This window comes from Leptosomus discolor, chromosome 4 (assembly GCF_034619465.1).
Source record: "Leptosomus discolor isolate bLepDis1 chromosome 4, bLepDis1.hap2, whole genome shotgun sequence".
Classification (NCBI taxonomy): domain Eukaryota; kingdom Metazoa; phylum Chordata; class Aves; order Leptosomiformes; family Leptosomidae; genus Leptosomus; species Leptosomus discolor.
This window is the reverse complement of record NC_141394.1, coordinates 10,988,121-11,001,023: the sequence shown is the minus strand read 5'-3', so window position 1 is coordinate 11,001,023 and position 12,903 is coordinate 10,988,121. Positions and strand designations below refer to the sequence as shown.

At 45.0% G+C, this 12,903-nt stretch overlaps 1 protein-coding gene across 5 annotated transcripts in view; it reads right to left on the bottom strand.

The window, feature by feature from the left end:
- RUFY3 (RUN and FYVE domain containing 3) overlaps positions 1-12,903 on the bottom strand; it is a 54,176-nt gene that overhangs the window by 4,510 nt on the left and 36,763 nt on the right. For 3 of the 5 annotated variants that reach the window (XM_086463687.1, XM_086463686.1, XM_086463688.1), the window contains 8 exons: positions 12,593-12,658; positions 12,433-12,502; positions 10,254-10,346; positions 9,400-9,480; positions 8,655-8,822; positions 7,817-7,914; positions 4,315-4,434; positions 1,348-1,444 (listed from right to left, as the gene is read on the bottom strand). In XM_086463687.1, coding sequence (XP_086319813.1) covers positions 1,348-1,444; positions 4,315-4,434; positions 7,817-7,914; positions 8,655-8,822; positions 9,400-9,480; positions 10,254-10,346; positions 12,433-12,502; positions 12,593-12,658 — 793 coding nt within the window. Of the gene's footprint in view, positions 1-1,347; positions 1,445-4,314; positions 4,435-6,667; positions 6,741-7,816; positions 7,915-8,654; positions 8,823-9,399; positions 9,481-10,247; positions 10,347-12,432; positions 12,503-12,592; positions 12,659-12,903 lie in introns of those variants that run through there. The other 2 variants (XM_086463689.1, XM_086463690.1) reach the window with 1 other exon arrangement.

The window sequence follows — 12,903 nt, the reverse complement described above, 5'->3', positions numbered from 1 at the left end:
TTAAACACGCCCAACGACCTCAGCTGACTAGCAGGTACAAGCAACTTCACGGTCCCCATTTTATTTTAACAGCAGAGGGTGAAAAGGTAGACGGGCTGAACAGGCTTTTTAAAGACTGATCACCGAGACAAATCCTCTCAGCCAGGAAAAGAAACAAACCCTCCCCCTCCTCCCCAGCTGAGACCTGGGTCACAGCCCGAGCCATGAATGCATGTACCACCACGCCGACACACGATGGTCACAAACCAGCCTCCCGCCCGCGGGAACATGCTGGCAGAATCGCCCACACTCCCATTGCTCTCAAGTTGCGACTACAACCTCAGCAGAGCTCTTACATTTCTGGAAATGCGAGCTTCTGCTGGATCAAACACCACCTACAAGTTTTGTGGCAAAAGAGTTTTGGGTTTGGGGGTTTCTTGTTTTCACTTTTACCGGCCGACTGCCTTGCACTTAGTTCCCGATTCCTTCTGCTGAATTATCGCTGTTCTGCTGCAGCAAACACGACTTTTTGATAAATGACTCACAACGCGTAAATAACTTCACTGAAATTGTGTGTAATATTGGTTCAGGAAAAACTGAATGGTTCAAGCAGGCCAGGAGAGCCCAGAGATGGCAGCGCTCATGTGCAGCAGCACACAAAATTGCAGAAGCAACCTCTACTACTTCACAGTTACAAGTTTCGTTCTCCAAAACAACTGTTTTACAGCCAATTCCCAGCGAAAGAGCCTGCTTTGTTTTACGGACAAACCTGCAGAGCAGATTTTCACTTTCAAAGGCAATTTTACTGCTAAAATGGGAGCTTCGCTTGGGGACTACGAGTTTTACTCTCGAGATGAATACCACATTTTGCTTTAAAAAACCCGCTGAATTCACTAATGCGCAGCACTAAAAGAACACTGAAAGTGATTTGTGATGCCTTCAAGAGATAATTTTGTCTTCCAAGTTCTGCTATTTACCTCTTTCAGGAGAATTGCCCTTATTACGATGGCAAAAATAAAAACAAACAAGTTTGCTTTTCACAAGATGTAACGAGTACAGCATCTCTCCCGCTGCATCACTTGTTTTTATTAAAGTAGTGAAGGAAAACCACCATCGTTGTCAAGATTTTGCCAGGTACCCAGCTTGGAAGAGGAAACCCACATCCTGCCATGAAGTGTAATGCTTACAGTGTTGTTGTGAGGCTCAACTCAATAAACCAGCCATTCAGGGTGTGTAAAAAACACTGCAAAGCTCCTTGTGTGGTGGCACATGAACGCTACATATTTCTTGCCTAATAAAGCTCAGGAAAAGGAAACGAGCATAATGAAACTAACTTCAAACACAAGCCAAGAATGAAAGTCATATTACCTGTCTTAGCCAACTCTTGGCGCTTTTTTTGTTCTCCTGGCTGCGCTGGTGTGACCATCTGTCTCTTTCCCGCCTCAGTTCTAGTTCGAGGTGGCTCCTAGAATATCAAGGTGGAATTGTGAATGAAGGTTATGGTTTTGTGACAACTGACAGCGAGAGCTCACAAACTATTTAACCCTCTCTTTACGCTAAAGCAACTGGACCCAAACTTAAGAGCCGAAAACTGCTGCTTTGAATAAAAAGTTGTATTATGGCTTAACACACTGTGGGACAACAGGATGGAAAAATCTAAAAGTTCATCTAATTCTAGCACGATTTTGTGGGAAATAAACCTGTTGACTATGTCTGTAGGTCCTTAAAAAAAATACTTATCTACTACAGAACAGCGCCCTGTTCAAAAAGACACTCTTCAGCACGTCAGTTGCTACAGGACAGGCTCTGAAACCAAAGCCGACACCCTGGACTGTTTCTCAATGCCATCCACGCAGGACGGATGGGCTGTTCCTCCCCGAGAGCTGCGGCAATTCTTCTGACGCCTCCCCTGAAAGCGGGGCTTGGTCCTCGCGGAGCAACCGAGGGCTCCTCCCCAGCAGCACTCCGCAGCCTGCTGACACCGCCTGAGCGACAGCGTGGGCTTGAGCAGGAGCAGCGAGCCCAGCGGGCTGGCGTTTTACGGCCCGCAATCACCTCCCTGGTCTAGCCTAACCTCTAACGAAGGGATGGCACGTGCTCCTTCAAGACTGCTAAGCAGTCGGGGCACTGACCTGCAGCCTAGGCTCTGGTGCCAGGCCCACGTGGCCATGCTGCGGCACATCGAGCCGGAGGGAACAAAGACGTGGCTGAGCGCTGCACGTTTGTGTTGGGGAGGACAGCTAACCAGCGGGTCAAGGACAGATGAACAAGCATGTCCGCCTCCTCCCGAAGCAGGCAGGAGAGCAGCACAACCCCAAACGTAGCTGTGGATCACAGAGCCTTTACTCCGGGCCACCAGGAAGCTCAACGCCTCCACGACCGCAGCCTGCCTAAGAGCAACAGCGAGAGAGCTCTCGGAGCACGCCGACCATCAGGGACTGAAGCGCTAGAAACGCCGCTGTCTGAAATCGTTACGAGTCAATTACAGCAGCTGCCGTAGGGAACGACCCCTGCTCTGAAATCAAAGCCTAGAAACTATATACTGGTGAAAGCAGGGGCAAGGCTTGCGCTACAAAACATACAGAATCCTCAGCGGTATAAAAGCCGACATTAGCCGTTATTACCCTTGTTGGTCTCCATACTGCTCCAACAGTTTTTAACTCATTATGACTATAGCCTCATTAATCACTTAAGTAAGTAAAGCTGGTGGAAACTTCAATCCAGAAATGAATGCTTGCCCTTGTTGACATTTAAAAGCAAATCAACCGAGGGAATTCTTGTTCATAACTTGATTTAAAACAACACAAACACAAAAAGCCGCTTTTCCTCTTAAAGGAATAGAATTCAAGCAAGACTGCCCACCACCCACTGCGGCACCCTCCGATAACCCACTGCTTTAGAAACGCAGTTAGGCCAAGGAGTGCAGCCTCCCGGTAAAGAAGGCTCAGTCATTTTCGTACTGTCATCTTGACTTAGCTTGAGCGAGGAAGGAATCAGAAAAAGCCCAACTGATGTAAAAACAGACTAATTTGCAAATGACCTCCCCAGGTGGTTTTAACAAGTCAAACTGACTCAGTGTAAGGTGCACATGCAGGGAAGAGGCATTCCCCCCCACACACACCTGAGAGCACTGCTAAGCTCACCCATGCACACCGATGAATTTCTGATCAAAGCTATTTGCTGGTTTGTCTGGGTAGACTCTGTAACTTTTTGAAAAAAAAAAAAAAAGGAAACAAAAAGCTGTGCCAGGAGGGGTGGAGGGGACAAAAAAAAAAAAGCATCCAGTAACACTTCCATGCAATTCATTGCAGTGACCTTGCAACAAACCGAAGATGCGTCACGGCTGCAGAGGAGAGGTGCTCTTCTATTTTAAGCTAAGAGGATTTCTCTGTTTTCCTGATACTGGTAAACTGATGATACTGCAGGGGAAAACACGATAACTCTCGCCAAGTTCTCTACGTTTGGCTTCCAACTTTTTGGTTGCCTCCCAACAAAACTGAGGCCAGTTTCAACTGGGGAAAAAACCCCAAACATCACAGCACTGTGTGTCAGACTGACAACCCGGGATTGCTTCCCTTGCTCCAGACTCTTCCGTGTCAGCTCTGTGCAAAGACTTGGCCGCTACGTCCCTGATGATCAGCGGCCAATGGTTTGCTTTTGGGGTTAGCTTTAGATTCCAAATTATGCTATTACAGTGGAAAGGCTGATGCAACGCTAGACTTTGGAAAGGTCTACGTTGCCGTCAGAGACCTGACCGCGCTCCGAAGCTCACATGCAACTAACTCTCATTCCCTAGAGCAGGCCAGCCCGCAAGGCGGCCTCAGCGCACACTGAGGATCTACCGAGTGTCCCAAACAGGTTTTGCAGCTCGTGGTGATCCCCGTCCTCCCGCACCTCTAGCGCTGCCGGTTTTCAAACGAGACGGTTATCGGCAGCTGCCCAACAAATCTAACCCCAGTGCAGAAAGCCCCCAGGGACAGAAGAATATCCTGACATTTCATTGCCACCCAAGAGACAGCCTGCAACCAGCTTCCGATCTTCCACCGCCACCCCAGCTTTGTACTTCTGCTGGTGGCTTCTGCTGACCACGCAGTTGTTCTGCACTTTCTTCTAAGCCGGTTTTCCAAGTTAAAACTTTAAAGACACACATGTTAAAAGATCTGCCATTTTGCAAAGCGCTTCCCCTCCCCAGAGTTAATGCCCGCCTGGCATCTAACATGCCACTTGTCTCTCTCCACCTCCAACCCCTACTTCCCTCTGCGATCGCCCTGCCTGCTTTCTGCTAGACACAGTGAGAACAGCACAGAAAATAAGATTAGAAAACGATCTCTTCACCGCTGCCTGGAGAGCTCTTCCACTTCTAGCTGGAGGCTGTTGATTTTGTCCCCAAACTCCTGCTTGAAGAGGCGGTTGTCCTGCTGGGCCAACTGACGGTCCTTCTCTGCCTGTTGCAATCTGGATTTGAGCCACATGAACTTGTGATAAAAAACAAAAGCCATGGTGGGGAGGAAGACCGAGTTTAACCAATAAATAAAAAACCCAGTGAAAAGGTAAAGCCAAACAAAGGAATGGTAAAAACAATGGAAAGGAGGAAAATATTTTAAAGAAAAGAAAAATGTAGGTGAACCAGGCAGAAGCGCTGATTTTCAATAGTTTTTATTCTACTACTACAGTTTACAGCCATTAGATGAAAAACATAAAACATTGCTTTTATCCAGATTCAAAGCAAACCTCAAGTACACAGAATTTTAAGTCAAATTTGATTTTAATGTACGTTACATTTCAGCTTTACACATGTAACTGGAACTTGCAACATAGGTTAGCTACTATATCGAGAATTAGTGCATTTTCCTGGTCTCTTCCACGGACTGACACATTGGCTCAAGCACCCAGGTGTTAAAACACCAAAGCATTTCCACTTCGGGCCTGACATCAGAAATGGCCAGATCCTTAATTCTGCCTTCTTTCAGCGTTACTGTGACAGCAAACAGAACCAGCCCAAGCCCCTGTTTCTAACGAGCTATGTGGATACCTTGATGAAAGCTTCCCCCTTTTTATTAGTGTTTTATTTCTCTCCGGGTAGTTAAAAGGAGTTTCTAGCAAAAGGTTACCGAAGGTTACGTTTCTACTTTCAAGCGTGCGACTTGGGCATCGCGCAGAGATTTACAACAGGTCTCCCAGCCTGCCTGTGCGCGGGGGTCCATGAAACAAGCTAAGCGGTGGCACGCGCTTGCGTACAGGAGCCTCACGGATTTTCAAACGTACCCACTGAGAATCAACAGGTGTTCTTTCCCCAGCTGCGTTTCAGTCACATTTGCCACCCGCTGCCCCAAGGAGCACTATCCCACTGGGCACAGGGAGAATTGGCACCGAAGAATTTTTACAGGCATCTCACCAGAGCAAAAAACTCCCTTATTCAACTCAGAAAACCCCCAAATGTGATCTCCTCGAAAGAAAAAAAAAAAAAAAAATCTCTAGGAGCATTTATAACCTAAAGCCTGTGACAAGTCAGCAGGGTGAACTTCTGCAGCCCCAGGGAAGAGGGTATTAGTTTATAATAGTCCAAGCTACAGTTACTTAAAGTTTTGCACTGGGGTGTTAAATTGGCAATATTTCTCCCATTGAGAGCTGTTTCCCAGCTTTTGCTGTTCTTTCATTAGCAAATTCCATTTGTATGGAGCAAAAGAAATTCAGAAGCAAATGAAAGAAGTGTAATAGTGAAAGGCAACTCTTCCTTTTAAACCACTAACTACTCAGACAAGGAACGGTCAAGTACCAAATTACCATTTCCACTCCCCACCACTGCACATTTTGTTCCTTTCTTTTTGTTTTGTTTGTGTTTCTTTTAAACACTAGAGTATAAAGATCAGTTTATTTTTTGTAAAACGTGTAACTTCCCTTCCTAGGAAGAACCGCAACGTATGTCTAGAGGGATTCATGGCAGAGGTAGAAGGCAATGCAAAGATAAGGAGGTTTCCACTGAACTTACCACTCTATCATGTTACTCTAAGACACCTAGCTACTAATTCTGGACACATGAAGTTTAAAGGAATAAGGATAAGCCCCCACCCTCCCACCAAGTCACTAAGGCAAAATCGTTGCAAGCAGTCTCGGTCACAAGAGGGCTGGTCTTCACGGCGATGAGCTATCGAGTCGCGCCCCTTTGTCTTGGACTCGGGGCTGAACCCACAGAACAGAAGTGAACGGGTAACGGCTTGGGGTACGCACACAACTACTTTCAACAACTTCCAGGGATGCATTTTTTTTTTTCGTCTACTTCACAAAAAGGGTAACACAGAAAACTAGTTGACTTTCCAGAGCTGGCCAATCTGATATTGGCTCGACCAATGCACCTACTATCCATAAATGGTGAAGACTTGTGCTGCTGTATACGGTATGCACCACCGCCATGCACGGAGCCACACATCTCCCATGCCTTACGCTTTTCTGGTATGTTTACTGGCCAACTCATTGGTACTTTAACACGGTTTAAATGGCAAAGTTAGGGGTTTTTTATACCCGACTAAATCTCTGAAGAAAAACTCACTGATTTTAAAAATTCAGCAAATTCCAAATCAACTTTAGGTGACAATTAACATTTTAACAGCTGCTTTTAGCAATTCTCAAGTTCTTCCCTCATAAATGAGTTCTGATGTCAGAGCTGTGAGGTGACCAGACATAAAAATGTCTAATGATGCTTTTGGATCAGTTTGTTTGCTGCACTATTTAAGGTTTTTGCCTGTTTCACCAAATCCTTTTCACTGTGTAAGTAAGTCAGAATGAGGATGATGAGAAAAATGGAAAAATAAGAACAGCAAGAGAAAAAGAGCAAATCAATTACGTGAGTAGGTAACAGAAAATATTTTAAAATACACATTTTCTCCAAACAAAATGACCTTCTTAATAGTCATTCAGAATACAAACCCTAGAACGAGAGCGTTAATCTAGTGCACTGACCTGCTCCTTCAATAAGTCCCAGTCACGTTGCTGAGAGCTATACTTTCCCCTGATCTTCTCAGAGCTAACACAACAGCCGAGGCAATTCGCAGAGACTGAAGTTCTGAACCTTTGCCCAAACCTCCCATGAAGCCTGGCTTCCAGAGCAAGACAGGAGGAAAAAAGGAGGCCTGTGCCTTCTCAGAGCAATCTGGCACCCGTGCTGAGGCCCTCCTAATTTCATGAGGGTAACGCGAGACCAACACGACGGCCATTAGGATGGAACGTGTCACAGTCCAAAAGGACACTGTACCTATGGGCTGTCTTTATCAACCTCTAGCGACAGCCAGGCTGCCCTCTCACCTTCCTCCGGTTACTTTCACGTGAGGATTTTTTTCAAGCTCCTCTCCCTCAGAAAGTTCAAAGCTGTTCATAAACAGGATGGTTCAACTGAGGGTATTTTTTACAAAACGGTACCAGAGAGAGCTGGAATAACCAAGCACCTCCAAGCCTGGCCTCTGCTGCACGCTCGTCCTTCCTGCTCCCACTGTACTACCGTCATTAACAGTCAGGCACTTCTCTAAGCTCATATTTCTACAGTTTATCAGTGCTATCAGAGATAGCGATCGACTTGCAGTGACTGGGTAGCATACAAAAGTGCAGCTGATGCAGATAAACAAAGCTGCCATGTTAACTACTAGTTAATTTTCTAATAGAAGCCCCTCTGAGCATGCAAAACACTTCTAACAGCATCTCAAAAATCATAGCTCTCCTCACGTAGCTCTGTGGAGCAGTGGCTAAGCAGAGCGCTCAGGCTCTCGCCCGGTCCATTCAAGGTCAGTGGGACACTACCTCTAGAATACGCACATCATTTTATAATCACAAAAGTTTCATTTTTTACCTTTGTTCAAGCTGTTTGATGGTGGCAGCCATCTGATTCGTTTTTTCTTCCAAACGGCTGTTCAGTTCACTCTTCTGTTTCACTCCCATGTCTGAACTCTGGAAAAAGTAGCATCGTGGGTTTTTTGTAAGTAGCAGTAAACCCAAAATAAGCCACGATAAATCATGTGGCGCATAAAACAAAAGGGGAAGCAGCCAAAGAGGCAGGAGAACGTGCTCAAAAAGCAAATGCCAGGTCAATATTGCAAGGATAAACATCTTGCCATACAGATGTAGGCTACATCTGGACCCTGCAAAAGGGCACTACCAATGAGGCTTCCTGCAGCATACTGTTAACGCAGTACTTGCTAATATCATTTGGCTGCTTTGCACAGAATGACTGGCTTAAAGAGAGCAGGAGCAACTCTCTCCTGTTCTAAAGTTTATTTTTGGATTTCTTTCTGAGCATTTGGTGTTGCTCTTTGTCTTAAGAGTCTCTTTCTGTCATCACATGGAAATGTACGTACGTAATTACAGCATATACCACCAAATACTAGATTGTACTGGAACATAAGCCACTATGGCTCAGTTTTTATGCCACAAAAACACCGAAGATGCTTTCCCCAGTCAAACACACACGCTTCTGGACCATTATGAGTCTTTCATCAGAATAAACTGCGTTTTCCTTTAACCTCCACCACACTCAATCGTTACCGTACTACGGCTCTCTGGCAAAAAGACAGAAGAATGCTATACAGCCTGTATCCCTTCCACACCTAGCTCCTTTTAAATAGACAGGGGAAAAAAGAACAGGAGCAAATATCTGGAATTCACTGCATTTGACCGAATTATTTCCCTACCTGCAGCTTGAAAGACAGTTCATGCTTTAGGGCCCTGAGATCATCCAGTTGCTGTCTGAGCGCCACCAGCGCATCTTGCTTCTCGCAAACATCTTTCTCCAGCATCTTCATAGCTAGCTCCATCTCCTGTCGCATCCCGATCTGCACCTCCAGCTCTTTCTCCACATCCTGGAACATACGGATGAGTCAGCGTTACCAGACGGTGTTCCTCACCGCCTGCGGGACACCTAGAAACATCCTGCATTGCCACAGCGTCACAGTTACAGATCTGACCCAGCAGAGACAATTAAAGACAACAAATCTGCATTTTCACTCCAATATTACCGCAATGTAAACAGCGTCACTAGCAAAGAGTCAGAAAGTACTGTGCAGGCCCAGCTTTCTGATGGAGGGGACTCGTGAAAAGCTGGCAGACTATTTCCAAAAGATTTATTTCTCCCCACCAGCTGAGCACACTGCATTGAGTAACAGTTCAGAGAGTGGCAATATCCTTATCTGGTAAGGGGAATACGTCAGGCCTGCAAATGCAAGCGCACTGCTCTTTCTGAGAAACAGACCTCAAATGGATCCACGGAGACACGAAATTAACATCGCTTCTGACAAGGCTGTCTAGGATGAGGCTGAAGCAGGCAGGCAAGAATGAAAAAAATGCCCTGGCCAAACATTTTTGAAAGGGATTGTCTGACGTGGAGTTACCATGTGAAAAAGCCATTTGTAGTGAGCTCCACGCTCACACAGTCCTTACCAGCCGCAGCTGAGTCTCCTCCTTTAACTGTTTTCGTGCCTCAGTCAGTGCATGTCCATCAGCAGTTCTGTCTTTAGTGACCTAAGTTAATGAAGACACCCAATTAACTTGTCATTATACACTACGAACCCTCGCATTTGCTGATTATTTGCTTTTCCCACCACTTCGAAAACAAATTCTGCAACTACCAAACCCCAGAGCTCCATCCAGCTAACGCAGCACGCAGCTTCCACGTGAAAGGACTCTATTTCCCTGTTTCCCCAAGTGCTCAGTGCGCTTCAGCAAACAGGAATTAAATGGACAGACTGTCCATTTGCAGAACTTTCACAATATACTAAATATAGTTACAAAACCTCAGAAAAAGATCTTCTTATGCGTGTTAAATCTAAAACCAGATTCTACTATAGTTACTAGTACTTTCAATAAAACAACAAAAAAATATGACAGATCCTGCCCCTGGATTTCTGAATAAGGGTAGCATTTCAGGCCAAAAAAGCAGAACTCCTACATCCAAATTTCTCTGCCACCCCCTCAGTAAATCACCCTCCCTCCTGCCCCTTCTGACACCTCTGCCCAGCAAGCCAGGAACATGCTGCACTCGCTCTCAGCTCTGCGCACGCTCACAGCTGAAGCAGCTACAGCCAGGCAGGATTTACGGTGGCCAGGGTCCATCTGTCACCTTCTGCAGAGGGCCCACCTGGAGTCACTCTTCCCTATTGCAGTGTTTGTGCCAGATACGTAAGGAAATAAAGTCTCTTCTAAACACTGACTTCTCGGTCAAATTCGGGCTGGGACTGCCCAAAAGGTTCAGTAATCGTTCACACACACACACACACACACACACACACACCAACCTTACGATTGGACTCTAAGATATAAGAACTTTCTTCTTTAACCCGTTCCATCTCTTCTTGCAGTGTAATAATTCTGTTGTTTGCAACCGCAAGCTGTGAACAAAACAGAACAACAGTAACGTATCAAAAACACACTTCATCTTTTTTTTTTTTTCCCCCCTTCCCCCCTCTCTAGACACTTTTTTTTGTACTCTTTCCTTTTACACTCAAAGCGAGAAAAAAAAATACTTGGCAAAAGACAACTCTGCCTCTACCATGGAGAAAGACTATCTGAAAAAGCACCAGTTAGTGCCAGCGTGATGGATTTCCAGTATCAGCAAAAACAGAGACCTCCCAACCTATTTCGGTTCCTCTTTCAGTAAAGTTACCGCCTTCTCCAGGTCTCTACCTGCTAAACTCTGTGCAACTCGTGGTTAGCACAACACAACAGAAATCCTCACTCCATTCTCCTTCCCTTGCCAAAGATAACAAAAAGGAAAAATGCGAGCACGCGGCAGCTAAGTTTTGCTGACTTCTAGCAACTGAAATATATTGCCAGAGATGAAATACTTGCGTGGGTTCGCTAAAGCTTCAGTACTTTGGGTGCACTGCTAGGTACAGCATCTGAGATGTAAGATGCTCAAGCATTTGGGCAGGGGAAGAACAATCAGAACCTCATCAGAGGAGGAACATCTGGCTGGAAACAGAAGATTGGTAGCACACACCACCCTTCCAAGACAGGACATCTGTCTTGGAGGAATTCCCAACAAAGACATCGCTGCAGACTAACAGGTTACTTTGAGTCTGTGATCAAAGGCCAAAATAACTTCAGAAAACTCCTTCTGGCTTTGTGAATCATAACTTACGTAAGCCTTGCACACAAGAAAAGCTCAGTGACATTCCAAGAGATCAGCAATGTTATTAAGTGACAAACCCAAACAGAAATCGCCCTGATAAAAGCACGAGCCTTGGTACAGCTCAAGCCAAATGCACAAATTGATGTGACGTGACGCAGGTCATTAAGTACACCCCGCAAACAGCCCTGGTTGGCACAGCGTGTGCCAGCATCACTTGAATTCTTACTTGGGACAGCATGCAGACTTCCCTGAGATACAAGCAAGGAAATTATTTAAAATAAAAAAATACTTCAGTCGACACTGCAATTAATCTCGTGGGTATCATGCCTAATGGGCACGGCACTCGCGCTCTGCGGGTAATAAATCAAAAGCCACTTATTATAGTAGCACTGAGAAAGGCGGACTCCACTGCAGACCGCCTTTTCAAAATTTAAAAAAAAAATTTTAATTGTAAAAAACATTTCTTACTCCTCAACTGCAAGACTGGATACACTAATTTCTATTGCTAAAGCTTCTCATTATTTGCAATAGGTCCACTAAGGTGAACATCCCGTAACAGACACACAGATGTCCTGTAATGAGGGTGAACAAGTGAAAAAGAATTCCTGTTGCATATTTGTACTGCAAGAGCACTGAGACATCCCAGTCAAAATCATCACTAAGTGACAAGTGGACAGAGACACGGTAGAACAGTTAGGATGAGCCCTACTATCACCTATTTGTCAGGGAGCTGCCCCCAGAAGATTTTATTACATTTATGCCATTGCTAATGAACCGCAAGGACAATTTTCAAACACAGGTTAAATCTACGACTCATGTACCAACCATTTTTCATACTCTGACTGAACAATGTTTTATCTGTGATGATAATTTTTCCTTTATTTCATGCACATTTTGACAGGCTAGAAAAAAGTTATCCAAACATTTCAATTACTATCTTTACACTGTAGTAAACTTCTGAACCTGTCAAAACAAAGACATTTAACAATTTCTTTGTCTTGTCTGGACATGTCATAACCTACACCAGCTGTATGGCGTTTGAAACCACACCCACCATACAAGTTCTTCTAAGTCATTTTCCAAAAATCACACTCAAAAACTTCAGCGGGATAAAGTGTATTCAGCAGCTTTTGGTTTTTAACATAAGCACTCGGTTGTTTTACCACGTCATGCTTAGCTAGCAGCAGCAGCCAGTGTAATTCCTTGGCAGGTCAGTTATTCCCGTTCCATCGTTAAACACTCATCGTTAGGTACACCGGAAGTCTGGAAGTAATTCCTCCCTTACCTTTTTAATCCCTGATTCCGAAAGGCCAAACCATCAGATGATTTTCTGTTACACTTACCTCCTCGGTCAGTTTAGTGTTGGATTTTTCCAAGGCATCCACCTTGGCCTGTAGGTTGTTTACTGTAGCACTGTTGAAGAGAAAAAAACCCTATAGTAATTCCTTCTTTTTTAAGATCCTGTTTTCTATTTTGTTATACTATCTAACAAAGAAAAAATACCTTAAATGTCTATTGAGTTCTTCTACGTAGTTCTTCTGGTCCAAGATAGCAGTTATCTGACCATCTCTAGAAAAAAGCAGTACCGTTCAGCTCAGCCATTTGGATTCAATGAACTAAGAGACACCATTAAAGGCCTAAGAGGAAATGTGGAGACACAGCCCACGTATCCTGAGTGCCACCGGCACCCTGGGTCCCAAGAAGCCTACGTGATGTATATGACATACCAAAGCCGAGTTACAGTCTATGCTTTTATAACCAGACACTGTCCCCTGACTTCTCAGAACCTGCAACTGCTACACTCACCTGGATGA